The sequence below is a fragment of the Eumetopias jubatus genome, unplaced genomic scaffold (assembly GCF_037043125.1).
Source record: "Eumetopias jubatus isolate StellerSeaLion01/CBP00866 unplaced genomic scaffold, mEumJub1_p1.0 scaffold_14, whole genome shotgun sequence".
NCBI lineage: Eukaryota > Metazoa > Chordata > Mammalia > Carnivora > Otariidae > Eumetopias > Eumetopias jubatus.
In genome coordinates, this window is record NW_028274820.1 from 37,019,711 (window position 1) to 37,046,115 (window position 26,405).

The window sequence follows — 26,405 nt, forward strand, 5'->3', positions numbered from 1 at the left end:
GAATTACAGAGTGCATTAAAAGTTTTGGAAAATATGGAAATAGATGATAGTGGGCGCCTGGGTGGCTCAGTCATTAAGCGTCTGCTTTCGGCTCAGGTCATGATCCCAGGGTCCTGGGATCGAGTCCCACATCGGGCTCCCTGCTCGGCGGGAAGCCCGCTTCTCCCTCTCCCACTCCCCCTGCTTGTGTTCCCTATTTCACTGTGTCTGTCAAATAAATAAATGAAATCTTAAAAAAAAAAAAAAGAAAGAAATGATAGTGATTTGTTACCATAATCCCACCACCCTAAGGCAAGTCTTGTAATTTAGTGTTGAAAAGACTGACGCTAAGAGATGTTAATAAATTGTTCAAGGCCACCATTAAATGGTGATGCCACGCTTTATGCCTCTAAAGCCTCATGCTGTTTATATTCTGCCATACTGTTGTGGGTGTTGGCCTTGTAGAATCACTTAAAATATCAACTTTCTCTAGTATATTTAAAATGTGATTTGGTTCAGAAGCATCTGATTTATATTAAGCTTTCCAGAAACCTATTTATATCTGTATAATAAAGTGAGTTACACCTACATGTTGCAATACATTAGCATAGCAAAATAATGGAAAGTTCAAAGGGACCTCAGATTTAGGCACAAAGGTTAACAAGAAAAAGATTGCTTTGAACGTACGTACTATCAGCAGCAGCAGATTCATTCAAAACATTTAAAATGTCGGAATGAAGTTTTGCTAACAGTACACCTTTTATTATTTATGTAACACCAAATGGTAAGATTTGAAATAAGTTATAATCCCATTCCCTGTTAATTTTATCTTATAGGTGTCATTGATGGCTATGCAGATGAAAAAACTCTTTTTGAAAGGCAAATTCAGGAAAAAACTGATATAATAGATCGTCTTGAGCAGGAATTGTTATGTGCAGGTAGTAGATTACAAGAGTTGGAAGCAGAGCAACAGCAGATCCAAGAAGAAAGAGAATTACTGTCCAGACAGAAAGAAGCTATGAAAGCAGAGGCAGGCCCAGTTGAACAGCGTATGTATTTTTGGACTTTGTATATGAAACATTCCTTAAAAGTTCAAGGTGGCTCTTTTCCTTTCATTGCCTTTGTTCGTGTATTTTATATGGGGATTGAAAAATTACAAGAAAATCTACCTCTCTGGTAAATGTTTCATTAGCCAACCATGTAGAGTCAGGGGTGTTTTGTTTTTTTTTCTTTTTTCCTTTGGCAGATTTTAACTGGAAAGGATAATCCTTTATTTTTGAACTTCTCCCTTAAAAGAAAGCTACACATAATGAGGCAGGATATTTTTTAAACTATGTAAGATTAAGTACTTTTAATAGCAGAAAAGCAGCAAAAATGTATATTTGGAATAAATAACTAAGAGCACTGATCCAGCACTCCCAGCAAGCAGGGAGGGGGGTGGATTTTGGCCTGCAAGAGAATAGATTGAAAAGGTCAGTGACTGTTAGAAGCAGGGTGACATCTGGTTTAATCTGTGTAGGAGTTCAAAGAATATACAATTTATAAATAACCTTTAATCGTTTCTTAAATGAGAAATTAGGTGTGATATCTTAGTTTTTTTGGCAGTAAAAAATGCCAGTCATTATAACAGTGGAACTTGAAATCCTTTTTATCATATCCTCTCACTTTTATAAATGTGTAGTTTCATTGGTTGAATTTTACCAATTTAGAAATACAGCATACATTTTTGTAATATGGTATGGTTGTTTCTGATGCTCAAATTTATTTAGAGTTGGACTTTTTAATGTGCAAAGCATATATATATCATACATGTAAAATATTCAAGAAATACTGGGACATCAAAATGTTATCAATGGTTTCAACTTTTACTTCTAATTCTTTTGTGTACATATTGTCCTATTTTAGGAAGTAGACATGTAAATTATATCTTTGTTCTGTATATGTGTGTTTTCTTTCTATTCTTATAGGACTAGTAGATGCTGCAGTCGATGCAGCACCTGGAGCAGGTGTGTTTATACAGTTGCATGGCCAGTCTTTGGGTGGTAAACTTACAACTCCAAAAATTGGGTGACCCTTGAATTTTCAATCACATACCTCTACTTTTCCAACTAACGTACCTCTAATTTTGCTGTTGTGTTTCATACTTACGGTTTTTCTCTTTAACAAAAAACTACTTACAATAAAATACATATTTATATTTGAAATTAACAACTGACATTCATAGTGATCATCATCTTATATCTGTTTTTCCACAGAGCTTAAGACCATTTCAGTTTTTTACAGAAACAAATACATTAAACTCTTGCAGCCTATAACTTTTGAAAATGCTCTTTCTAAACCAGGAAATATAAGATGATGGTAACAATAGGATCAATGAAATTTAGTAAGGAGACTCTGGTTCATTTACTTTTATATTAATGTCTAAATCAATATTGTTTTAAAAGGAAAAGCTGTTTTCTCTAGATTCCTAGTCCTGAGTACAGTGTTGGCAGACTGGTTAGTGTAAAGACTCAGGCTGTGTTCCTTTATTTTTTCATTAGAGGATTGTTTTACTTTGCTATTTATACTTAATAATTATATTATTAATATTAATAATAGCTAACACTTATATAGTGCTTACCATACTCTAGGCACTATTCTTTATGTATATTAACTCATTTGATCCACAGTAACTGTTAGAGCTCACTACTGTTACTATCCCCAGTTCACATATATGGAAATTGGAGGACATCGTATTAAGTTTCACATAGGAAATACACGGCAGAGCTAGGATTTGAATCCACAGTCTCTGCTCCTAAGCACTACACCATACTGCCTCTCATACTTGTCAGTTTTTTCTTGATACATATATGTATGAGCATGCAAGACTAACTCAGGAATATGGATCTAATAAGGAGAAAGACTAACAGGAAATTCTGATTGTAGTTATATTTTTTTTCTGTAACTCTTAACTTGCCTTGGTTAAAAATTTACAGTATTTGATCTTCATGTGTGTTGGGTATGCATATAAAAGTGATTTTATTGGTTTGATTTTTGCCTGAGGTGAGTTATTTCTGTGTTTAAATTTAATTAGACTTTGTTCTTTTCCTTATGATGAAAGTGGATTTATTTATTTTTTTGGTCATTTGCTATGGCATTTTCACAAAGTATTGTTTTTAGTGACAGGATGATTCTTTTTGTTAATACAGTGTAAGTTTTTGATACTAGCTTGCTTATATAGGAATATGATATTTTGATATTTTCACAGGAACATTTTCCTTTTTTACATGAGTTTGAAATAAAACTCAGATCTCTTATTTCATAAAGGTAAAATTTGAGCATAGTTATGGGTGATTTTGCTATTATTAATTATGATTTAACTTAGAATATTTTTTATATTTGTAAATAGAATTACTACAGGAAACAGAAAAACTAATGAAGGAAAAACTAGAAGTACAGTGCCAAGCTGAAAAAGTGCGTGATGACCTTCAGAAACAAGTGAAAGCTCTAGAAATAGATGTTGAGGAACAAGTCAGTAGGTTTATAGAGCTGGAACAAGAAAAAAATGCTGAGCTTATGGATTTACGACAGCAAAACCAAGCACTGGAAAAGCAATTAGAAAAAACGAGAAAATTTTTAGATGTAAGTATTCTCAACTTGAATATTGATTTTCTCAGTGGAATGCTTACTCGCTGCTACTCTAGGTTGTGACTTTTAAATTATGAAGAGACTCTTGAATTCTAGCATTTTCATCTATATCTGTTTTCTACAATTAACTGAAAAGCACTATTCCAGATAAAAACTCTAATAATTTTTATTGTTCACCTATCACAGCTTTTTAAAGGTGATATAAGCAGATTACAAATAAACCCTACCAGTTAGCCTTTCCAAATTCAGAGTTAAGAAGCTTGTCTAAGTCTTTCCTTTAACCAACTGCCAAAGCAGGGTGAGGATCCTAATAGCTAACTGGCCAACACTGTTTTACCCACAAAAGATATACACAGTAACAGTGTGCTTTGGGAAACGGACTGGGACAGGCTGTTATGCTGTCCTTACTCTCTTCCAAAATGATACTAAGTCTCTAATTTCACAGGCATTTTCTTCTTTGGGGTTTCATTTAAGGCCTGATATTCTCTTCATAGATCAGGGAATCAGATTCTGACACATTTTATAATTTTAGATATGAAAGCTAGATTAGGATGAAAGAAATTGATTTACTAAATAATCTGTTCTGCTTATTTTTTTTAATGACTAAATTAACAATGGAATTCCTCTTTTGTTCCAAAAAAGTAAACTCATTTTTGGGACAATATTTTTATTTCAGGCTATATTAAACATTACTTGAATTTTTAAAAATGTTGTGCTTCAAATGATATTTAAATATGTAAATTTTAATCAAAGCCCAAATGGGCTAGGTACCATACACAAGGTGTTATCTTCTTAAACCTTTTGGTTTGGGATATTCTGTGGTCATCAGTTGTTTGTCTTCAAATAAAGCTATACGTATAACTAAAGGGAAGTAGCAGAAATAATAGCTTCAATATGTATTGTTTCATCTGTTACTGTTATTTATACTTCAGGAGCAAGCCATTGATAGAGAACATGAGAGAGATGTATTCCAACAGGAAATACAGAAACTAGAACAGCAACTTAAGGTTGTACCTCGATTCCAGCCTATCAATGAACATCAAACTAGAGAGGTAAGAACTTTACTGATGTTATCTGCCTTACAATAATTTGTATATTGTGTGTAAAATAAGACATGTATTGTGAAGAACTTAAAGGAAATTCTTTCTGTTATATATAAATCTTCAAAACCAGAAAATCAAATATTGCTTCAATGTAAAAAAGGTTCTTGAAACTCTAAAAATTGTTTGCATTGAAATTTATCTTCTAGTATTACCCAATTAAATAAACTTCTCTGCTTATTTTTCTATTCCCATTCCCTAGATCAAAAGAATTGTCTGTATTCATGCTTTACTTTCCCATCTTGCATTCTTTTCTCAGTCCCCTGCAATGAAGTTCCAAATCCCTCTGTCTCAGTGGGATTTTATATCCTCTGTTTCATTGAAATGATTCTTGTGAAGGTTATCAGCCTCATGGCTATGTCCAGTAATCATCTCTCTGTCTTCATCATACACAGCCATTCAGAGGCTTTCATTTTAGCCCTCTTCCTTAAACACTTTGGCTTCTGTGACATACCTACTTCATTGGTCTCTTTCTCTAATCTTTGTTTCTCAACCCAAATAAATGATGGAGTACCCCAAGACTTAGTCTTGGGCCCCCTTCTTCTTTCCTGTTCATATTCTCTTCCCAGGTAGTTAATATGTAAAGGACTGTGCATTTATACCTCCAGCTCTGACATCTCTTTTGAGCTCTGGATTTGAATATTCAGATGCTCACTATATCTCCATTTATGTGTCTCAAAATTAACATGTTCAAAGAGAGCTCTTGATTCGTGACTAGCCCCCACCAGAGAAGGACAAGAATAAAACATGTTCCTTCTTTATTTCAGTAAATATTGTACCATCTTCACCTCTTCATTGCCAGGACATAGGCTTCATCCTTGATTCCACTCTTTTTTCCCAACCCCTACTTCCAACCCATTAGTGGGTGAGTCAGGTTGCACTACATCTTCCATCTTCCTGTTCTTAACGTTTTTATTCATCTCCTTAAATCCTGGCTGTCACTGTTTGGCTGGATAATTTTGGTAGCCTCATTAGCACTCTCCCTGCTTCTACTTTTTCATCCCAGTTGTCCATTTCCTCATCTATGAAACATAGAACTCTAAATTTGCCAAATGAATGAAGACTTATTATATAAATTGCTAACAATGGCTTGTTATGGTTATAAAGAGATTGTGCTTGCCATTAGGCTGTATGATTTACCAGGTGTATGACAATGGCTAAGTCACTTTTTTAAAACTTTCTAAAATTTGTTTACTCACTTCTAAAATAGAAATTGTGATAGAACCCACCTCATAGGAGTATAGGCCTACTATATAGTGAAGACATAAAATTGTTTTCAGAAATAATAATAATTAAATTTTTTTTAAAAGCTTATTTAATTTCTAGGGGCGCCTGGGTGGCTCAGTCGTTAAGCATCTGCCTTCGGCTCAGGTCATGATCCCAGGGTCCTGGGATCGAGTCCCACATCGGGCTCCCTGCTCCGCGGGAAGCCTGCTTCTCCCTCTCCCACTCCCCCTGCTTGTGTTCCTGCTCTCGCTATCTCTCTCTGTCAAATAAATAAAATCTTTAAAAAAAAATAAAAATAAAAAGCTTATTTAATTTCTATATAATTTACAAGATTTCATTTCTCTTCAAAGAATTCCAAAGAAGCATAAAATGTCTATAAACTCATAGTAAAATGTTTACATTCTCATTGAAGTAATGTGATATAGAATAGCCTTATCTACTAGAGCAGTAGAAAAGTTATCAATCCCCATAGAGTTTGTAGTTACTGGTCTTATTCCTAACATATTTTCAGCTTTTGAAAAATAGATATGTTTGTTGAAACTCAAAAGAATATTTAAGCTTTAGAACTTCTTGTCATTTCCTATTATTTGGTTTCTTATATTTGAAAACTGACCTGCCTCGTTCATGAAACTTTAAGAAACTAACAAAAATGATTTTCTCCTGGAACAATGTGATCTATTTGTTCTGTCCTTACCTTGCCAAATCTGATTCCCCAGATTCTGATTTTCTCAAGATCAAAACAATCTAACTGTAACAGTATATTGTACTATTTTGCTGCTTTGTTGCCTTCCCTTTTTTTTTTAATTTTTTTGTTTAATTTTATTTTATTATGTTAGTCACCATACAATACATCATTAGTTTTTGATGTAGTGATCCACGATTCTTCCTTGACTGTACTTCCAAATCTTAGTCTACCCATTACTATCAAAGTTTCTCCTCAGGGGCTTTGTTAACTGTCATCCTTGAACATGTAATTATAGGTAAGTTTGCATTTGTTTTAATATTTTGCAGAATAAGTATCATTTTGGATCATTTCCTTAAAATATCTCATTGAAATAAGCTAGAATTCCTTTTTTTCTTACCATCACACTTCCTTTTTCTCTCCTCACTTGATGAGATTGAATTTCATAAGCTATCTTATTAATGCTTCCTGAATTCTTCCATCACAGAGCCATTCTCTTGAATAGACCCCACATGTCAGAATTACTTAGGGAAACTTTCAGGGTGTACAGATCCCTGTCATCACTTCACATTCTCCTCTCTCTTCTGCGCTGCTGAAACGTATAGGCTGAAAAAGCTTTCTAAGTGACTGTATTAAAGCTCTCCCATCTCTGTGGTGTTTAGAACCATTGCATTATTATATGTATCAATTCTACATATAGAAAGAAAAATAGAATCCATGAAAGATTTTTTAAGAAAAATAGAATCCATGAAAGATTTTTTAAGGTTATCTTATCTCACATAAGAGTGTAAGTCAATATTCTGCAAACGTGTCATTTTTATTAGGTTTTAGTGTGGTTGTACCATTAGAGCTTTATACTTCAACATTATTCAAAAATGTAACATTTTTTTCTCCTCCTAGCTGGGGAAAGTCTTCATCTTAAGAGAAAACTTTTTGTAAAGGATTGATGAAAGCAGTATTATTTCTGTTTTGTTGTACTGCTTTGTTTTGTGAACTCAGAAATATGTCACTATAGTTGGAGACGATCATTGCTATCCTTGTCAAAAATAAAATTAGTCTAGCATCTGAAAATACTTTTTGAAATGAGGATAGATAGTTTATAATATTATTAGCTTGTTGAAATTTTTTTGTTACAGTTTTTGCTTATTATATTTCCAGGTTGAACAGTTAACAAATCATCTAAAAGAAAAAACAGACAAGTGCAGTGAGCTTTTGCTGTCTAAAGAGCAGCTTCAGAGGGATATCCAAGAACGGAACGAAGAAATTGAGAAATTGGAGTTCAGAGTAAGGGAACTGGAGCAAGCCTTACTCATTAGTGCAGACACTTTTCAAAAGGTGTGGCATTTTCTTTAGGTTAATTTTATCAAGTGTTTTAATGCAAATTACTCTTAGTTACATGAACATCTGTTCCTTTACATAAAAAATTGCTGTTGACTTTTTGTTGCTATTATTACAAAATATAAATAATATCTTTATGTCTTCAGTGACATCGTAACTGTATCTGTTTATTCTTATCTCCAGATATTACTTGCATACGTTAGTCCTGAGAAAGGAAGATTAGCTAAACCAGAAGAATTAATGATCCTTTTAACAGTCAGTAAGGTTGTGATTGTAAAATAATAGCCAAGTGTGAAAAAGCTGTGGATACCAGGTGAGGCTGATGCTTTATCCCAGACTAAGAAGAAATGAAGTCTATTTCCATTATACTGCAGAAAGCAAGAATGAATCAAAGAAGAAGAGCAGGATAAGGAAGGTTAGGAAGGGAGCAGTTCAGGGGATAGCCTCCGTTTTATCTGAGGAATGAATTTTAAGAATGTCAAACATTCCTGTTTGAATTTGTATAAAAATGCATTCAAAACTGAGTATAACTTTGATTATTCACTCATGTAGATTATCAGCTGCTAACTGGAGAAATGAAAGCAATGAAAGTGCTACTTCTCTAATTAAAATGAATGATCAGGAATTAATGTCTGAATTTTTGAAAAAATTCTTATATATTTAAAGGTAGAGGACCAAAAACAGTGTGGAGCTATAGAAGCTAAAGCAGAATTGTCCCTAGAAGTACAGTTGCAGGCTGAGCGAGATGCCATAGACCGAAAGGAAAAAGAGGTAAGGGGTTTATTTCTAATGGCAAAATGTGGTTTGAAATATTTTAAATGATTTTAAATAAGTCAACTTGAGAATATCATTTGTATAGAATGGAGTTTATAGTCTAAACCAAAGTTTAGGTGATTATCTTAGCTCATTGCTTAAGTTGACCTTGAAGACAATAAAGATTTGAACAAATACGCTGGTATGAGGAAGAGTGTTCCAGGTAGAGGAGACAAGTGTAAAGGCCTTGACACAGGAAGAAGTTTTAAACACGAAAAGAAGGTAAATATGAATTGAGTGAAGAGGAGAGTGGAGAGAGAGTTGTGTTAGGACAAAAGGCAATATCTCTCTTTTTTTCTTACTTTACCATGGGCTTTGAAGTATTGCTACTTTGCTGTAGGGTTTGGTTTTTTTGTTTTTTTGGTGTTGTTTTTTTTTTTTAAGTTATGTTGCCCTGGGAGGTTATAGTGCTATTTTATAATATACTAAACATGTTCTTAAAACAAAAGATTAACAATGAGGTAACTATATAAAGTTTTCCTGTGTTTTTCTGTTCCCTCCTCAAAAAAAAAGAAAATCCACTTTTAATACAGTAATAATTTCCAGTTTCAATTTAAATTAAACTTAATTTAAATCTTGGTCTACTATTTTTCTAAGACATATTGTACTCTGCATTATCTAGCTGTATCATATTTAAAATACTTCAGGTTATTTAAATTACATTTTTATTTCCATGTAATTTTCTCAGGATATTTAATATATTTTAACAAATATTTATTAAACTTAAAGAGTAAATAAAGTAAATAAATGTTAATAAGTGCTTTGGAAAATATAAGAATGATTTAGATATCAACTAAATCCAGCTCAGAAAAAAGCCATCTATATAAATGACAAATAGAAATGATCATCTCCATGAGAAGGTTTATTTTCTCGCTATCATATTATACTGACTAATGTTTATCTAAAAGGTTCTTGGTTATTTTGCTTTTTTGGTTCTTCTGCAACAGGCAGGGAACACTTGTTTACCTGTAACCACTTTTATGTGTTTTGAAAAGAATTAACATTTAAAGTACCTTACACTAATAGAGAAATTGCTCTCTAAAAAGATAAACTTTCAAAAGTGGACCCCAAAACAATGATAGTTGATTATGGATAGTTGATTAATTTTACTAACTTTATATTTTAATTATCTTCTGAATTTAATATAACATTACTGACACCTTAATTTTTTAAAGTAAGTATTCAGTGGCTGTCTACCTTTAACTCAGAATCATAGTTGTTCAGAACTACAAAGAGACTGTTCATACAGCTTCTTTCAACCAACTCCCAGTGTTTATAGATATGATAGAGCCAGACATGTTGAGTGAGTAAAGGGTTAAAATGATAGCTCATCCTAGTCTACCTAGTTTTTAATAACAGTGACAAGTACTCTGTCAGAACCCACTCATCTATAACTGAAGACTGAAAGAGAGGAATATAGAATTAAAACCTGTCTTTTAATGAAAATAACTTTTTTTTAATGAAAATAACTTCTTAAGCATTCTCTCCTGCACTAGGCAAATGTTTTCAGATATCTGATGTAGTATAAACATAAGATGTCTATATGTGTCATTATATTTTGAGATACTATCTACTACTCTGATAGCCTTAATCTGTGCAAAACTTTAAGTTTATTGTAGGCTGAGAAATGCAGAATGAATAGAAAGAGAAGAAACTTTAAAAATAGGAGTTTTAGGGTGATAAGAGAAGGGGAATAATGTGGGGAGAAAAAGAAGGAAAAATTTATTTAAGAAAAAGTTGCCTTGGGGAGCTTGGGTGGCTCAGTTGCTAAGCATCTGCCTTCGGCTGGTCATGATCCCAGGGTCCTGGGATCGAGCCCCACATCAGGCTCCCTGCTCAGCGGGAAGCCTGCTTCTCCCTTTCCCACTCCCCCTGCTTGTGTGCCTGCTATCGCTATCTCTGTCTCTGTCAAATAAGTAAAATCTTAAAAAAAAAGAAAAAGATGACTTCGATAGGTTTTAACTCTCTATAGAGCTAATGAGATCTAGCTTATAGATGGCAGTAATACATGGTAGTAGTTAACTTTGTGGAGGTCTGTGCTATAAAGTGGTATTTTAAAATCCTAATGTCATTAATCCTTAAAGTCTCCCTGAGGATAGGCTCTAGTGTTACCTCCATTTTACAGATGAGTAAACTGAGTCTTAAGAGAGTTTAAATAACTTGTTCATGGTCACACAGTAAGTGGTTGAGCAAGCATTCCTCCTAGATTTCTCTGATTCTGGAGTCCTGTAATGCTGTACTGCCAAAGAATTGGGGAATATTTTGCCTTGTTGGTGAGAAGTATTAAAGACTGTCACTCAACATTTATTGAGATCTTAACATATGTTGACTACCACTATCCAGTTGTAAAACCAGCAGCAGATTTCAAAGAATCTAATGTCTAACTAAGAAGACATATACATAAAAAAGATAAAAGAAAACACAAATAGTTGCAAATTAATATGATCCAAACAGTCTAGATAACATATGGTAGCTAAATTAAACAAGATTAAAACAAAGAACCACTGTTCTGTTTTAAAACTCTTAAGAATATTCTTGTGGTTTTGATTGTTGTAGACACAGTAATAGGACAGCCTGGGACTGAAACTGGAGTCTGGCTGAATAGGAGGAAAGAATCCTATAGTGTCATCTTTGGGAATTGAAGTCTCTGTTGTGATGACTCAAATTCAGCTTCTTATAACAGAAATGTTAGTGCTTTGGGCCAGTGCTTCTCAGACTTTAATGTGCACATGAATCCCCTGGAGATCTTGTTAAAAAGAAGATTCAAATTCAGTAGGTCCAGCATGAGGCTTCGGAGTCTGTGCATCTAACGTGTTCCCAGGTGATGCCAGTTCTGCTGCTCTAGGGACAGCACTTTGAATAGCAACGCTTTAGGTCACATTGGGAATTTGACCATAAACTCCTGTATCAAGAAAGTAAAAACAAATAAATGAAAAAACAGACTCTTAAATACACAGAACAAACTGGTGGTTGCCAGAGAGGAGGTGGGCTGTGGTGGGAGGGTGAAGAGGAGTAAGATGTACCCCAAAAAACAAATAGCATTTGGGGTAAAGCATCAATTTTGAACCTAAATGTCTACGTATGTATTGAAGTAATACCTTTCATGAAAAGTAGCTGTGAAAGATAGGGACAGGTGTAACTACTACTGTACTAGATAACTTTGAAGAAGATAAAATCACCGCAGTTTTAAGCAAACCAACCTGATAATTATATATGAACAAGTACTAAGTGTATTTAAGGTGTGTCTACTAAGTTTAATACCAGTGTACAGAAAATAATTTAAGTATAAGTTTTGGACATTAGTTATTATAAGCAGGATGATAAATGATAGTTAAGAATGTGAGGCTCCAGGGGTGCTTCGGTGGCTCAGTCGGTTAAGCATCCGGCTCTTGATTTAGGCTCAGGTCATAATCTCAGGGTCACAGGATTGAGCCCCATGTTGTCGGGCTCCTCACTCAGCAGGGGTACTGTTGGAGATTCTTTCTCTCCCTCTCCCTCTGCCCTTCCCCGCCACTTGCTTGCTCACTCTCAAATAAGTAAAATTTTACCAAAAAAAAAAAAAAAAAAAAGAATGTGAGGCTCCAAAGATTTAACTCCTCACCACATACATACTAGCCTTGTGACCTCAGGACAAGGTATTTTGTTCTCAGTGACTCCCTCATCTCCAAAATGGGGATAATCCAAGTAAAGATCTCATAAGGTTGTTACATATAGAGTTTTAAAAAAATAATACATATAAAGCACCTTATGCAGTACCTAGCAATAAATTGTCTATAAATAAATGATGGCTACTATTACTAGTATCAGTACTATTTCTGTTAAGGGGCTTTGCCTTGCTAGTGCTAAGGTACAATTCTGATTACGTGTCTGGGTGTAAGCAGCATATGGTTCCTTTCAAGTTCTAAGGTAATAAATGATTTATAGGCTGCCCTCTGAGCCAGCTGCTACTGAATAATGTTGCTCCTGCATTTTAGATTGCTTCTAATGCAACAGTTTTGATCATCAGATAAATACACATTTGGAAATCCATTCACTAAATATTTATTAAATAGCTACAAAGCATTGAGCTAAATGACTATTCCTTAATCAAGCCCAACTTTTAAAATATAATGATAACTAGCTCTTGAAACTCAGCGTTAATTTCAGTCTCTATATAACTATTACAGAGTAATTGCTTTATCATTAACAGCAATCTGTGCTCAGGAAAGAGCTAAATTTTTATTGTCCTACACATAGGTGCTCTCTAATTTTATCCTAAAATGGTATTAATAACTTGCTCTTTAAGTTTATGTATTTCAGGCCTAAGGATCTCACGGTCTTAGTGTCTACCTCTCCTTTCTTCTACTTAGATGAGGTACATGCAGCCAAACCTTTCATTAGGTTAAGTATTAGTACAGACTAATTTGAGCTAGTCTTACTTGGTAAGTCAAACAACTGACTTAATTTTGCAGCTTTCTTGAACCTTTTGATAGCAACTAAATTTAACGTGAAATAAGATTTAAAATGTAGACTCTTTCCCTTCCTCACATGACTTTTTTCTGCTTTGTCAGAGAATATTTTAGGTAAGAAATGGCCCCTTGAATCCCTCCTCTGAAGGTCTTCTCTTTGCTTTGAGTAGAATGATTTAAGGATGATCAGTTTGAAAATACCTAGAAACCACACGGTTATACCTGCCTTAGAGAAACCCCTTTATTCTCGTGGCTCATATGTCTTAAGTATATATGTTTTATACAGCTAATTTAGCACTTTTCATTCTCTCTTGACAAACGTGTATAAACAGGTATTTTTTTTTTCTCTTTCCTTTTGATAATTTTGGTATTAAAGATTACAAACTTAGAAGAACAGTTAGAGCAGTTTAGAGAGGAACTGGAAAATAAGAATGAAGAAGTTCAGCAACTACATATGCAATTAGAAATACAGAAAAAGGAATCTACTACCCGCCTCCAAGAACTTGAACAAGAAAACAAATTATTTAAGGTAATTAAGAAAAACTTTGCCTATAAATAATTCATAATTTTTGTCTTAGTATCAAGCATTTACTGAGTCTAGCTGCTGAATAATACTTAACAGAGGAACATTAGCTGCAAATGGATTTGCATGGAACTTATTTTTAACCCAACATAAAGATTTGAATTCATCATGAATGAAAAATTTTTGAGAACTTTTATCAAAATATTTTAAGAATTATTGACTTATAATTACTGTATGATAGCTGATTTTGTTTATTTGTACATTTTGGGCACTTTATCTTTTATAACACTTAATTGAAAGAATATTCAGAAAATTACATGTAATGATCTATCCAACTGGATGGTTATTTTTGTCCCTAGGATGAAATGGAGAAACTGGGATTTGCCATAAAGGAATCTGATGCTATCTCTACTCAGGACCAACATGGATTGTTTGGAAAATTTGCTCAAATAATGCAGGAAAAAGAAATAGAAATTGACCGATTAAATGAGCAAATTACAAAACTTCAGCATCAACTTGAAATTACAACAGATAATAAGGTACACTAGTTTAAAATTATTACATGAAATAAGCTAGAATTTTAAAGGGCAAATGGTTATTTTTCAGCTTCTCTTTGAGCATAAAAACTGAATAAACCAATTTTAATTCTCTTTTACCCATTATTTTTAATTTATTAAGACACACTGGCTTGGGGCACCTGGGTGTCTCAGTCATTTAAACGTCTGCCCTCAGCTCAGGTCATGATCCCAGTGTCCTGGGATCAAGCCCTGCTGCTTCTCCCTCCCCCTGCTCTGTGTGCTTGTGCGTACTTGTGCGCGCACTCTCTCTTTCTCCCTCTCAAATAAATTTCAAAAATCTTAAGAAAAAAAAGACACATTGGCTTAACAAGCTATGTGTATTTTTTATTCCCTCCTAATATTGTCAGAGATTTTTGATGTTTTCTAGAGAATCCCTTGTGACTCAGATTTCACCATATCATTCTAACCAAATCTATTAAAAATTCTTCTATTTGATATGAATTAAATAAGATAACACCACCATTGTGGACCATTTTTATTTTAATACTTCATCCTTTTCAATTAGAATGTATTGATATTGACTATTTTACTTATGGGAAATCAGCTGCTAATGTGTACATCACTTTATATTTAACAGAACTTTTTTTTTATTTTAATATGTTAATCACCATACCTTACATCATTAGTTTTTGATGTAGTGTTCCATGATCCATTGTTTGTGTATAACACCCAGTGCTCCATTCAGTATGTGCCCTCTTTAATACCCATCACCAGAACTTTCTGAACAAAGTTAGAAGTAAGGTCGTTATTTGATATGATGGGGACTATTGGGCTATATTAAAATTAATCTAACATGTCTGAGAAGTATATTATTTGTGTGTGTGAGATCAACACTTTTGAGATCCTGCCCTTAAAATAAAAAATAAAATTCCCAAAATGTAAATACATATTTATTATGTCTGTTATGTGTTTTCATTAACAGGTTATTGAAGAAAAAAATGAACTGATAAGGGATCTTGAAACCCAAATAGAATGTTTGATGAGTGATCAAGAACGTGTGAAGAAAAATAGGGAAGAAGAAATTGAACAGCTCAATGAAGTGATTGAAAAACTTCAACAGGAATTGGCAAATATTGAACAGAAGACATCAGTGGATGCTATCTCTTTCCCAGAAGAAGCAGATAGTTTAAAACATCAGTTGGATATGGTAATAGCTGAAAAACTGGCTTTGGAACAGCAAGTAGAAACCACTAACGAAGAAATGGCTTTTACGAAAAATGTCCTTGAAGAAACCAATTTAAAAATGAACCAGCTAACACAAGAATTATGCAGCTTAAAGAGAGAATGTGAAAATATGGAAAAAACCCAAAGTGTACCAGAGAAAAGCGTTAATATGGACAGAGATGACCTGAGCAAAACCAAACCTGAACTGAAAGTTCACCTTACTGAGAATGCCCTTAAACCCGTAGAAAATCAGACTTACCTCACCACATCTTTTGAAGAAAACAGCCGAAGTTCCATAAGCAGTTTGGAAACAAAGGTGCTCCAGCTTGAGGGCACTGTGAGTGCAAAGGACTTGGAACTCACCCAGTGTTACAAACAAATAAAGGACATGCAAGAGCAAGGCCAGTCTGAAACAGAAATGCTTAAACGGAGGATTGTAAACCTACAGAATATACTTGAAGAAAAAGTTGCTGCTGCTCTTGTGAGTCAAGTCCAACTTGAAGCAGTTAAGGAATATGCAAAATTCTGTCAAGATGAACAAGCCGTTTCATCAGAACTTGAAAGAACAAATGTACAGAACTTAAATCCGGTAACAGACAATGAGATGGAGCCAGATGTATTAGCATTAACCTTGAGAATATCAGAATTAGAAAGCCAGGTGGTTGAAATGCAGACTAGTTTGATTTTAGAAAAAGAGCAGGTAGAAATTGTGGAGAAAAATGCTTTGGAAAAAGAAAAGAAGCTACTTGAACTACAGAAGTTATTGGAGGAGGAGAAAAACCAGGGAGGTAAAGAAAGGAAAAGCCCTGAAGGAGATTTTGAAGTTCTCAAGGTTAGGTTGTTTTTTATTTTTTTCACTTAAATGCCATAAGGAATTCTCTTTTTCTTTGTTCCTTAAGCTGATTACTAATTTACTGAATTAAACATGGTGTTCTTTATATCTAGCAATTCATACATAGAGGGTTTTTATAAAAATACTACTTTTCTGTACAGTCATTATCACTAAAATAATGTCTTTGAATCATGTTATTTTTTTTTTAAGATTTTATTTGAGAGAGAGAAACAGCATGAGAAGGGAGAGGGTCAGAGGGAGAAGCAGGCTCCCCGCTGAGCCGGGAGCCCGATGTGGGACTCGATCCCAGGACTCCGGGATCATGACCTGAGCCGAAAGCAGTCGCTTAACCAACAGAGCCACTGAGGCGCCCTGAATCATGTTACTTATTTCACTAGCATACTCATTAAGTAGAGCAATCAGAAGGAAGTTAGAGATGTTAAGTTTAGCAAATGTCTTTTGGAACTTGTATGGGTTTTTTTCCTCTTCTAACATGCATGTTATTTAAGCATTCCTTTTAAGTAATAGAAAATATCAAAATATATTAGTATTCTGCTGAAGTAACATATCAGTGATAAGTCATTAGCTTTTGCAGATTTTATACCTGATAACAGATTCTTTCCATTCTTAGAAATAATTTGTATTTTACCCTCGTAAGTCTACTTATGTAAAGATCTGAAATGGCATTTATTTCTCAGCATAGGGCAGAGATAGAAGGACTTTAATTTTCAAATTTTCACTTTATAATTTTGAGTACTAAATGTGTGGTCTTCCTGAATACTAGGCAATTAACTAACATTATCAAGATTCTATAAATATATAATTTGTTTTACAAAGTATGGTAATTCTTTCCGTTTAACAGGCTTTTTTCTCCTAGCTACCCAGAAGTATAAATTCCTGTAGTCATAGTAAAATATTAACATGACTTTCTATGTATATAAAACTGGTAAGAAATATCTTAGTAAAACTTAGCATTTTTGAGGAAAGTGATATAAATATGAAAGTGTTCTGAATGGTAACAGTCTTTTCACTAATAATTTATAAATATTTAGGATATATACTAACATGATGTATCTTTCATTCCCAGAAAATCTTTTTTTTTTTTACTATCTCAAGAACATAAAATGATAGTTCCTAAAAAAGTTTTCCTATTTGTTGAAAGAACATGAATCATTTCTACACCTTTTTATCTGATAAGCAGTCATTCTGGGAAAAGCTTCATTAGAATGTATAAGTGCTTTGAACTTGGCTGTATTTTTTGAAAATAATGTGTTTTTAAATGTTTTCCACTGCCATTCAGACAAGTTCTAAGCCTGTTCATACCAGTGAAGAAAGTGGATTTTTTTGTCAACTTGAGGCTCTTAGAGCTGAATCATCAGCTATCAAAGAAGAACTTGCCAATTATAAAGAGAAAGCAGAAAAGCTTCAAGAAGAGCTTTTGGTAAAATAAGTAACCTTCTTCCTATTTCACTTATTTATACATACCTTAATTTCATTTCAAAGTATATTCTCTTCTATAAAAACAAACCAAAAAGCTGGAAAAAAAAAATTTTGTGGCTTTGATGAAAAGTTAATATAAATTTCTTTACTAGCATGTTCTTGCTTGGTTTTCCTTGAATCTTTTGTAGAAAGATGCTTTTAGTCTCTAGTCTGTTAATGACCGAGGGGAAAGACAGATATTAAAGAGAACTCTATATCCCATGAATACCAAAAGAGGCTGATAAAATAATTTGACTTCTATGGTAATCTGTGACTATACATATATACAAATATATATGGAATCTATGAGTGTTTCTGAAATATTTTTCCTATTATTCTGAGGAAAATGAACATATTAGCATGAATATTCTCTCTACCCTAAATTCTATATTTAATATTTTAATTGAATGTTCTACTGTTCTGTTCATTATGTTCTAGGTAAAAGAAACAAATATGGCATCTCTCCAGAAAGATTTAAGCCAAGTTAGGAATCAGCTCACGGAAGCAAAAGAGAAATTATCCTCCTTAGGAAAAGAAGATAAGACTGAGGTACAGGAAAACAGAAAAGTGTGCATATTAGAGCCACTTCCCAGTAAAGTGGGTAAAAGTCTGGCATCCCAGACGGAGGGGACTCTCAAGGTCAATAGCAGCAGTCAGACTCCACAAGTTTTTGTTAGAAATGCAGGAATCCAAATTGATTTACAGAGTGAGTGTTCCTCAGAAGAAGTCACTGAAATAATCAGTCAGTTTACTGAAAAAATTGAGCAGATGCAAGAACTACATGCTGCTGAAATTTTGGATATGGAATCCAGACATATTTCAGAAACTGAAACCTTAAAGAGGGAGCATTATGTTGCTGTTCAGTTACTGACGGAGGAATGTGGTACCTTGAAGGCAGTGATACAGTGTCTGAGATCTAAAGAGGTACTTGGTTTTCATAATACGTGTTTTTTCAACGTGTTTTTTTCCCCCAAATTCTTTGTTTTTAACAAAAAAATTTGAGTAGTCTCTTCCTTATGATAAAATTGCAGTTTTAAGTTTTTCCATTGTGTAGTCAGATAATAACTTTCCACAAAGTTCCTTTGCAGATTTGGAACACAACCATATTATTCCTTAACTCATGAATGTCTTTTTATGGTAATATCCATTAGGAAAAAAATTGAACACTTTTAAGCCATGGATAGTTCCATTTATTGTAAAACGTGTGGCAGATTTAATTTTCTCATTTGTTTTTTGACAGCATTATAAAAGAACAAGACTATTCATTGGGCCATATTTTTATTTTTATTAAGGCAAAAAATGTTATGTATTCTTTTGTTTTCTCTAATTAGGGATCCTCAGTTCCTGAATTAACACATTCTGATGCTTACCAAACTAGAGAAATATGTTCCAGTGGTAAGTTATATAAATTTCTGACCTTTTTTTAGTAGTTATTTAAAAAGTATTCGTTTCTTTTTAATAGTCAGTGGTTGTTTTCTTTATTTTAGATTCTGGATCAGACTGGGGTCAAGGAATTTATCTTACACAAAGTCAGGGGTTTGACACAGCATCAGAAGACCGAGGAGATGAAGGAGAAGGTTCAACAGATTCATTTCCAAAGAAAATAAAGGTACTGAAAGACAAAATATCTTTTAGTGAAACTTAGCCAGTGTGGTTTCTCTATTGAACACAGCAGTTTATTAGAACTTACGTAGTAAGATTCTCTCTTTAGAATCTTACATAGCAAGAAGGAATCTTGGGGATCTGTTTAGTGTTATTCCTCTATTAATAATTTTTTGTCTAAAGATTTTTAAAAATAGTTTTTATTCCTGGTATTTTTGAGTGCTAAAATTATTAAAGCAATCTCAAGGACTAGAATTTATCTCTTATTTTTTTGGCCAAATTCGTGGCTAATTATTAAATCCAAAAAGAGCCCATCAGATAAATAGAAGGATCTTATGGGTGAGAGCTACACAGTCATAGACTGTTTTCTGGATTGGCTTACCCCTCCATAAGAAGAAGGCAGCCAGTAATGGTAGCCTGGTGTTTTCTTCTTGCAGTGGCTCTTCTAAGTCAATCTAGCTAGATATAGCTACCTTAACTTAAAATTTGTTTCTTTGTATGTCTGTCTTTGAAGAAGTTGTCAGAATTCTGGCCTTTGGGTTTTCATTTCTAGGGATTACTGAGAGCTGTCCATAATGAAGGCATGCAGGTGCTTTCCCTCACTGAGTCTCCCTATAGTGATGGAGAGGACCATTCTGTTCAGCAAGTGTCAGAATCTTGGCTAGAAGAAAGAAGAGCTTATCTCAGTACAATCTCATCTCTTAAAGATTTAATTACCAAAATGCAAGTGCAAAGAGATGCCGAGGTACTCAATATTGTGCATCTTAATAGTTTTATATAATTTTTATTAATAGTAAGGCACTCTACAGATTAAATTGTCTTTTATGATGTAATTACACATGAATTACTACGTATCATTTAAATGCAACAAGCCACACACTTGAAAGCAAATCCATACTTTACTTTTGGGTTCTACTATTTATTTTGGTTGGTAGATAAATACCATTTTTAAAATTTTTTAAAACATGCTTATCTGAAAACTAACTTTTGTTTTTTTATACTCTGCTAGGTTTATGATGGTTCCCAGTCTGATGAGAGCCCCCCAGACTGGCGAGGTGAACTCCTGCTTGCTCTTCAGCAAGTTTTCTTAAAGGAGCGCAGTGTTTTACTAGCTGCATTTCAGACTGAGCTGACAGCTCTAGGTACTAGAGATGCAGTTGGATTATTAAACTGTTTGGAACAGAGAATACAAGAACAGGTATCAAAATAAAACTTTGGAACAAAGAATGCTTTTTAATAGTAATAAGCAAGTGAGTTATTGATTACTTTTGGAGAAGGTATGAAAGTTAAAATTTTAACAGGAGCCACTAAGAATATTAGAAGAAAAATTATTACCTTAAATGCTTTATCTTATGTTAGAAAATAAGCAAGACTGAAAATTAAGGAGCTATTCATCCAAAAGAGCAGCAGAATAAGCCCAAAGAAAGTAGAAGTAAGCTATGGTCAGTTCTTGTTGTCTGCCATGGTTAGATTCTGTAAAGTTGCTGTGAATGCTGAGCCATTGCTACTAGGGAAAATACACAGGTAGGTTCCTGTGAACCCCTGGTCATGACATTTGTCAACCAATCAATACATAATTCTGTTTTGTGTATGTTTGTTTAAAGATACCTTATTTACTAGGTATTTCTGATTCATTAACGTTGAACTCATGGCCAAGAGCACTATGTAACTCATGCCTAAACGAAGCTTATCACATATGTTCTCTGCATAAAATACAGCCTTCTTGCGATGAGTAACACTAGGTAGTTCTTCATCTTTGTGCTTAGGGACCATTCTAAACAGCAGAGTCACCAATAAAGAGCATAAAAGTGCAAAAAAACACAGCACTGAATAGATGGCAAAAAGGACGCCGTTTGTAGTATAAGAGATGAAAGAAAACAGCAGAACGGCACCTAGTTCCACTTCAGCTGCTACACTCAGCTGGCAGCTTAAATATTTTGCCCCTCTTGGCGTGTTTACAAATGACTGTCAGAGCATCTCAAGTGTTGATTTGGGGTTATAGATAAATTTTAGTGAATAGGCAGTTATGTAGATACACAGTCCACAATTAATGAAGTTCAACTGTAATAAAAAAGTTAATGAAATGTGGTATGTTGGTACAATAGAGAAGATAAAAACTTATAAGAGTTTCTTCTTTGAAAGGATAATAAAATAGAAACTTTTCTGGAGAATCGGTTAAGGAAAAAGGTAAAGCACATTTTTATAAAAGTTAAGAATGAAAATGGGATCATAACTAAAGATAACTGAGATATAAAATAATAGAATATTATGAATAATTTTATATAAATTCAAAACCTTGGGTGAAATGGACAGATTTCTAGAAAAATCATCATTTCTCCAAATTCATTTAGGAAGAAATAGAAAACCTGAAAAGTCCTATAACTAGTAAAAAAAAAAAAGAAAAGAAAAGAAAAATCAAATTGATAGTTAAAAGACAACTAACAACACTTAGTGCCCAGATCTTCATTTTTAACTACATTTTCCATTAAAGGGAGCTAGGACTCCTTAGAGAAATGGTTGATTCCTGGGCTGGAGCAGAGGGACATACAAGATGAACCTGGAATATCTTGTTTTGCTGACAAAGACTTGCTCAGAGAATGAAGGGGAGATGTCAAAAGATCACAGAAGCCAACTTGAAGGTGTTCCCAGCGTCCACATTTAGGACAATTGGAACATCATACTAAATAATGGTAATGACAGATTGTAAACCAAAGAGTAAAATAAGAACTCATGAATTCATACTAATATAAATAAATGCATAAAAATTCTTTCTTAAAATAGAATGCCAGAGAGTAGATAGAAGAAATGATGAAGCTAGATCACCCTTTATTAAGCATTATAGTAATAACTGAAGCAATAACTATATAGTGGAAAACCTTACAGATACCACCTTAATCAAGTGATCAGAATTAATATCACCAGTAATAGAACAGACTAGACATCATGTACTTCCTGATATGAAGTACACTACCTCACTTTTGTGCATAACTAAAATCTACTCACAAGCATATATTAGACTAAAACAAACTGAGGCCACTATGTATCTATCAGAATGGCCAAAATAAAAATTAGGGAAATACCAAGTGCTGGTGAGCATGCAGAGAAATTGCATCTCATACATTGCTGATATGAATCTAAAATGGGAGAGTCACTCTGGAAAATGAACTGGCATTTTCTTATGAAGTTAAATATACACTTACCATATGACCTGGTAGTCACACTCTCATAGGTATTTATCAGAAATGAAAACTTAGGTCTCCGTAAAAATCTATACAAGAATATTCATAGCAGTTTTATTTGTAATACTCCAAAACTGGAAACAACCCAATGTCTTTTGACAGGTAAATGGATGAACAAATTAAAGTACATCCATACAATGAAATACTGCTTAGCAATTAAAAATTAGGAATGGACTATTGATACCCTAAACCTCTTATATGTTATATAACATTGGAAATGACAAAATTATAGTGATAGTGAACAGATCAGTGGTTATCAGGGGTTATGGCTGGGGAAAGGATGTGACTACAAAGGAGTTTCTTTGTGTTGATGAAACAGTTCTGTATCCTGATTATGGTCGTGGTGACTCAGACCTATACATGTTATAAAATTTCATAGTACTATATACCAGGAAAATGAATGTGTGTAAAAACTAATGAAATTTCAGTAAGCCTTGTGATTTAAACAGAATCGTACCAGTGTCTAAATCTAGTTTTGATAATGTACTATAGTTATGTAAGATGTGATCATCAGAGAATACTGGCTGAAGGGCACATGGGAACTAGTAAGTTTTGTACATAAAATAATAGTATTGTAGTAGATTAATTTCTATGTTTGATAATTGTATTGTGGTTTGTAAGGGAATGTTGTTTTTAGGAAATATACACTACAGTTTTTGGGGTAAAGGATCATTTGTCTGCCACTTATCTTCACACATTTTGGAAAAGAAAAATAATGATGTATATGTGTGTAGATACATACACACAGAGCTAGATACAGGGAGAGTGGTAAAGCAAATGCAGTTAACATTGAGAGAATTTGGGTGAATGAAATATGGGAATTCCTTACACAAATTTTGGAGCTTTTCTGTAGGTGAAATTATGTAAAAATATGAAATAAAAAACAGTTTAAAAAAAATTTACCCACAAGAATTACACTGAGTTCAAATGGTTTTATAGATGACATCTAGCATACATTCAAGGAATCACTAATTCCAGTCTTAAACATATGCTTCCCATTGTTGGATGACTGGGGGAATGCCTTGTGGTTTTTTTAAGAGGCTAATATAACCCTGTTACCAAGTCAGACAAAGATAATACAAGAAAGAAAACTTATGGGCCTGTTTTATTCATGAACATAGATGCAGAATTCCTAAACAAAATATTAAACCAAATCCCTGTATATTTTTTAGAGACATAGTCACCTTACACTTATCCAGAAATGCAAAGGTAGCATACCATTAAAAATAATTTGTGACTCATTACTTTAACGAAGGGAAAATAAAACAAAGAAAAGCCTATTATCAGATGACTTCACTGGTGAATTCTACCAGATGTTTAAAAAATTAATACCAGTCCTTCACAAACTCTTAAAATTAAGGGAAGGGAACACTTCCCAACCCATTCTGTAAAGCCAATATTGCCGATTTTTTTTTTTTTTTTTAAGATTTATTTATTAGAAAGCACATGTGAGCAGAGGGGGAGGAAGGGAGAGAATCTCAAGCAGACTCCATGCTGAGCTCGGAGCCTGACAAGTGGCTCAGTCTCACAACCCTGCTATCATGACCTGAACTGAAATCAAGAGTCAGACACTTAACTGACTGAGCCACCCAGGCCTCATTATTGCTGATTCTTAAACCACACAAAGACAGCATAAGGAAAGGAAACTACTGACCAAATATCCAATGAGAATAAAACAACCACTGGAAAAATGAACAAATGATAAAAATAGGTGCACAAAAGAAGTATCCGATAAATATATGAAAAGATACTCAAATAAAATGTACTGTATACTTCATACTATGAAATACTATATAACATTGAAAATGATTGTGAAATAGAGCTGTATGTGTCAACCCAGATGGTTCACCAACATTAAATGAAGGCACCTGGGTGGCTCAGATGGTTGGGCGTCTGCCTTCGGCTCAGGTCATGATCCCAGGGTCCTGGGATCAAGTCCCGCATCGGCCTCCCTGCTCAGCGGGGAGCCTGCTTCTCCCTCTGCCTCTCTCTCTCTCTGTCTCTTATGAATAAATAACTAAAATCTAAAAAAAAAATTCATTAAATGAAAAAGGCAAATTACACAAAGGTGAATACACTGTATGATGCCATTTATATAAAGTTTTAAAACATTGCAAAACAGGACTGTATTTGCTTAGGGTACATGTGTGTATATGACATAATATACAGAGCACATGAAAACACCAAACTTAGAAGTTGAGTGTTGAGTATTTCTCAAGCAGGCGGTGCAGAGGAGGTGTTCAGGGAGTTGTATAGAGCTGATAGCTGCTATTTCTTAAGCTCCATACATGAGTGTTTATTATAGTCTTATAATAAGTTTTGTTGTGTGAAAATTTTCAAAGAAAATGTGAAGATTAATAATTAAAAAGTAAATCCTAATGAACAGGAAGAGAAAATTAACATCTTTCCAAAATTTCAGCATGTATGCTCCATTTTTTTTTTCAGACTTCCTGGTTAATACTGTTGTCTTTACAACTCTCTTCACTTGATTTTTTGCTTTGCATTATTATAGAGTATTGAATATCAAGCAGCTATGGAATGCCTCCAGAAAGCAGATAGAAGGAGTTTGTTATCTGAAATTCAAGCACTGCATGCTCAAATGAATGGTAGGAAAATGGCTCTGCAAAGAGAACAAGAGAATGATCAACCAAGCCAAGGTATGCTGTACATCAGGCTCACATGGTGGCAGCAGATAGGTTGAAATATTTCACTCTGTTTCCCTTTTTTGTATTATTATTCATTTAAAACACATTTTCTTTTAGTCACATTTTCTTCTCATTCTCATATAATGGAAATAATCTACATTAATGACTCTGGGAGTTAAAGGATTGTCCAGTTGGTTTTTAAACAGATAAATTTAATTTAAAATGAACAGTATTGCTTTGATCAGGTTGTTTAAAACAAGCCTATTAAGTTCATTATCTTTTTTTGTTTTGAAGTTCTTTGTGAGGATAACCACCTAAAAGAAAAAGAAATCTACAATGAAAGTATTTCTTTTGTAATCCTTTTCTTATTGTAAACTATAATATACATAGAGAAAAGTGCAAAATGCAAAAATATACAGTATAACAAATCTTTAAGTGAGTATTTATGGAAACTTTACACATGTCAAGTACCTCAGAAGCTCCTTCCCAAACACACTACACTGGGGTGACCTAGAGGTAACCATTATCCTGATTATTCTTTAGTTTTACTACCTATTTGTGTATTCCTAAACCATGTAAGTTTGAAGTTTACCTGCTTTTGAACTTTGTTATTCTGTATATATTTGTATCTTGCTTCTTTTACCTCTCTATACTATTTTTTTAAGTTACTGCATTTATCTCCAGTGCATTTGCTTTTGTTACTATGTAGAATTCCCACAATTTATATATATCCATTCTGTGGTTGAATATTTTGGGTTATTTCTATTTTTTAGCTATTACAACCAGTGCTGTTCTGCACATTGTTATACTATGTTGCTGCTGCATACCTACATGAGTTTTCTGGGTATATGTACCCCCAGGGGTGGAATTGCTGTCATAGAATACATCATTTCACATTTATTTTGTAATCCAGAGTGATCCTATCAATTCATATGCTTACTAGCAGAGCACGAGAGTCCTGTTGCTTCATTTACTTGTCGATAGTTGACATTGTCAGACCTTTGTTGCCAATCTGGTGGATATGCAGTAGATTGTTATTGTGGTTTTAATTGTGTAATTTTAATGTAATTTCTCTAATTACTGAAGTGGTTTCGTTCTTTGTCATATTATTGGCTAGTTGGATTTTTGC

The 26,405-nt window shown here is 33.7% G+C and overlaps 1 protein-coding gene across 4 annotated transcripts in view; it reads left to right on the forward strand.

Moving 5' to 3' along the window:
* Positions 1 to 26,405, forward strand: part of AKAP9 (A-kinase anchoring protein 9) — a 155,430-nt gene that overhangs the window by 107,610 nt on the left and 21,415 nt on the right. For 3 of the 4 annotated variants that reach the window (XM_028117920.2, XM_088018581.1, XM_088018582.1), the window contains 15 exons: positions 816 to 1,028; positions 3,368 to 3,600; positions 4,539 to 4,658; positions 7,774 to 7,950; positions 8,620 to 8,724; positions 13,591 to 13,743; positions 14,097 to 14,276; positions 15,238 to 16,311; positions 17,612 to 17,752; positions 18,229 to 18,714; positions 19,122 to 19,185; positions 19,278 to 19,399; positions 19,946 to 20,137; positions 20,402 to 20,590; positions 25,144 to 25,288. In XM_028117920.2, coding sequence (XP_027973721.1) covers positions 816 to 1,028; positions 3,368 to 3,600; positions 4,539 to 4,658; positions 7,774 to 7,950; positions 8,620 to 8,724; positions 13,591 to 13,743; positions 14,097 to 14,276; positions 15,238 to 16,311; positions 17,612 to 17,752; positions 18,229 to 18,714; positions 19,122 to 19,185; positions 19,278 to 19,399; positions 19,946 to 20,137; positions 20,402 to 20,590; positions 25,144 to 25,288 — 3,594 coding nt within the window. The remainder of the gene's footprint in view (positions 1 to 815; positions 1,029 to 3,367; positions 3,601 to 4,538; positions 4,659 to 7,773; positions 7,951 to 8,619; positions 8,725 to 13,590; positions 13,744 to 14,096; positions 14,277 to 15,237; positions 16,312 to 17,611; positions 17,753 to 18,228; positions 18,715 to 19,121; positions 19,186 to 19,277; positions 19,400 to 19,945; positions 20,138 to 20,401; positions 20,591 to 25,143; positions 25,289 to 26,405) is intronic. The other variant, XM_088018583.1, reaches the window with a different exon arrangement.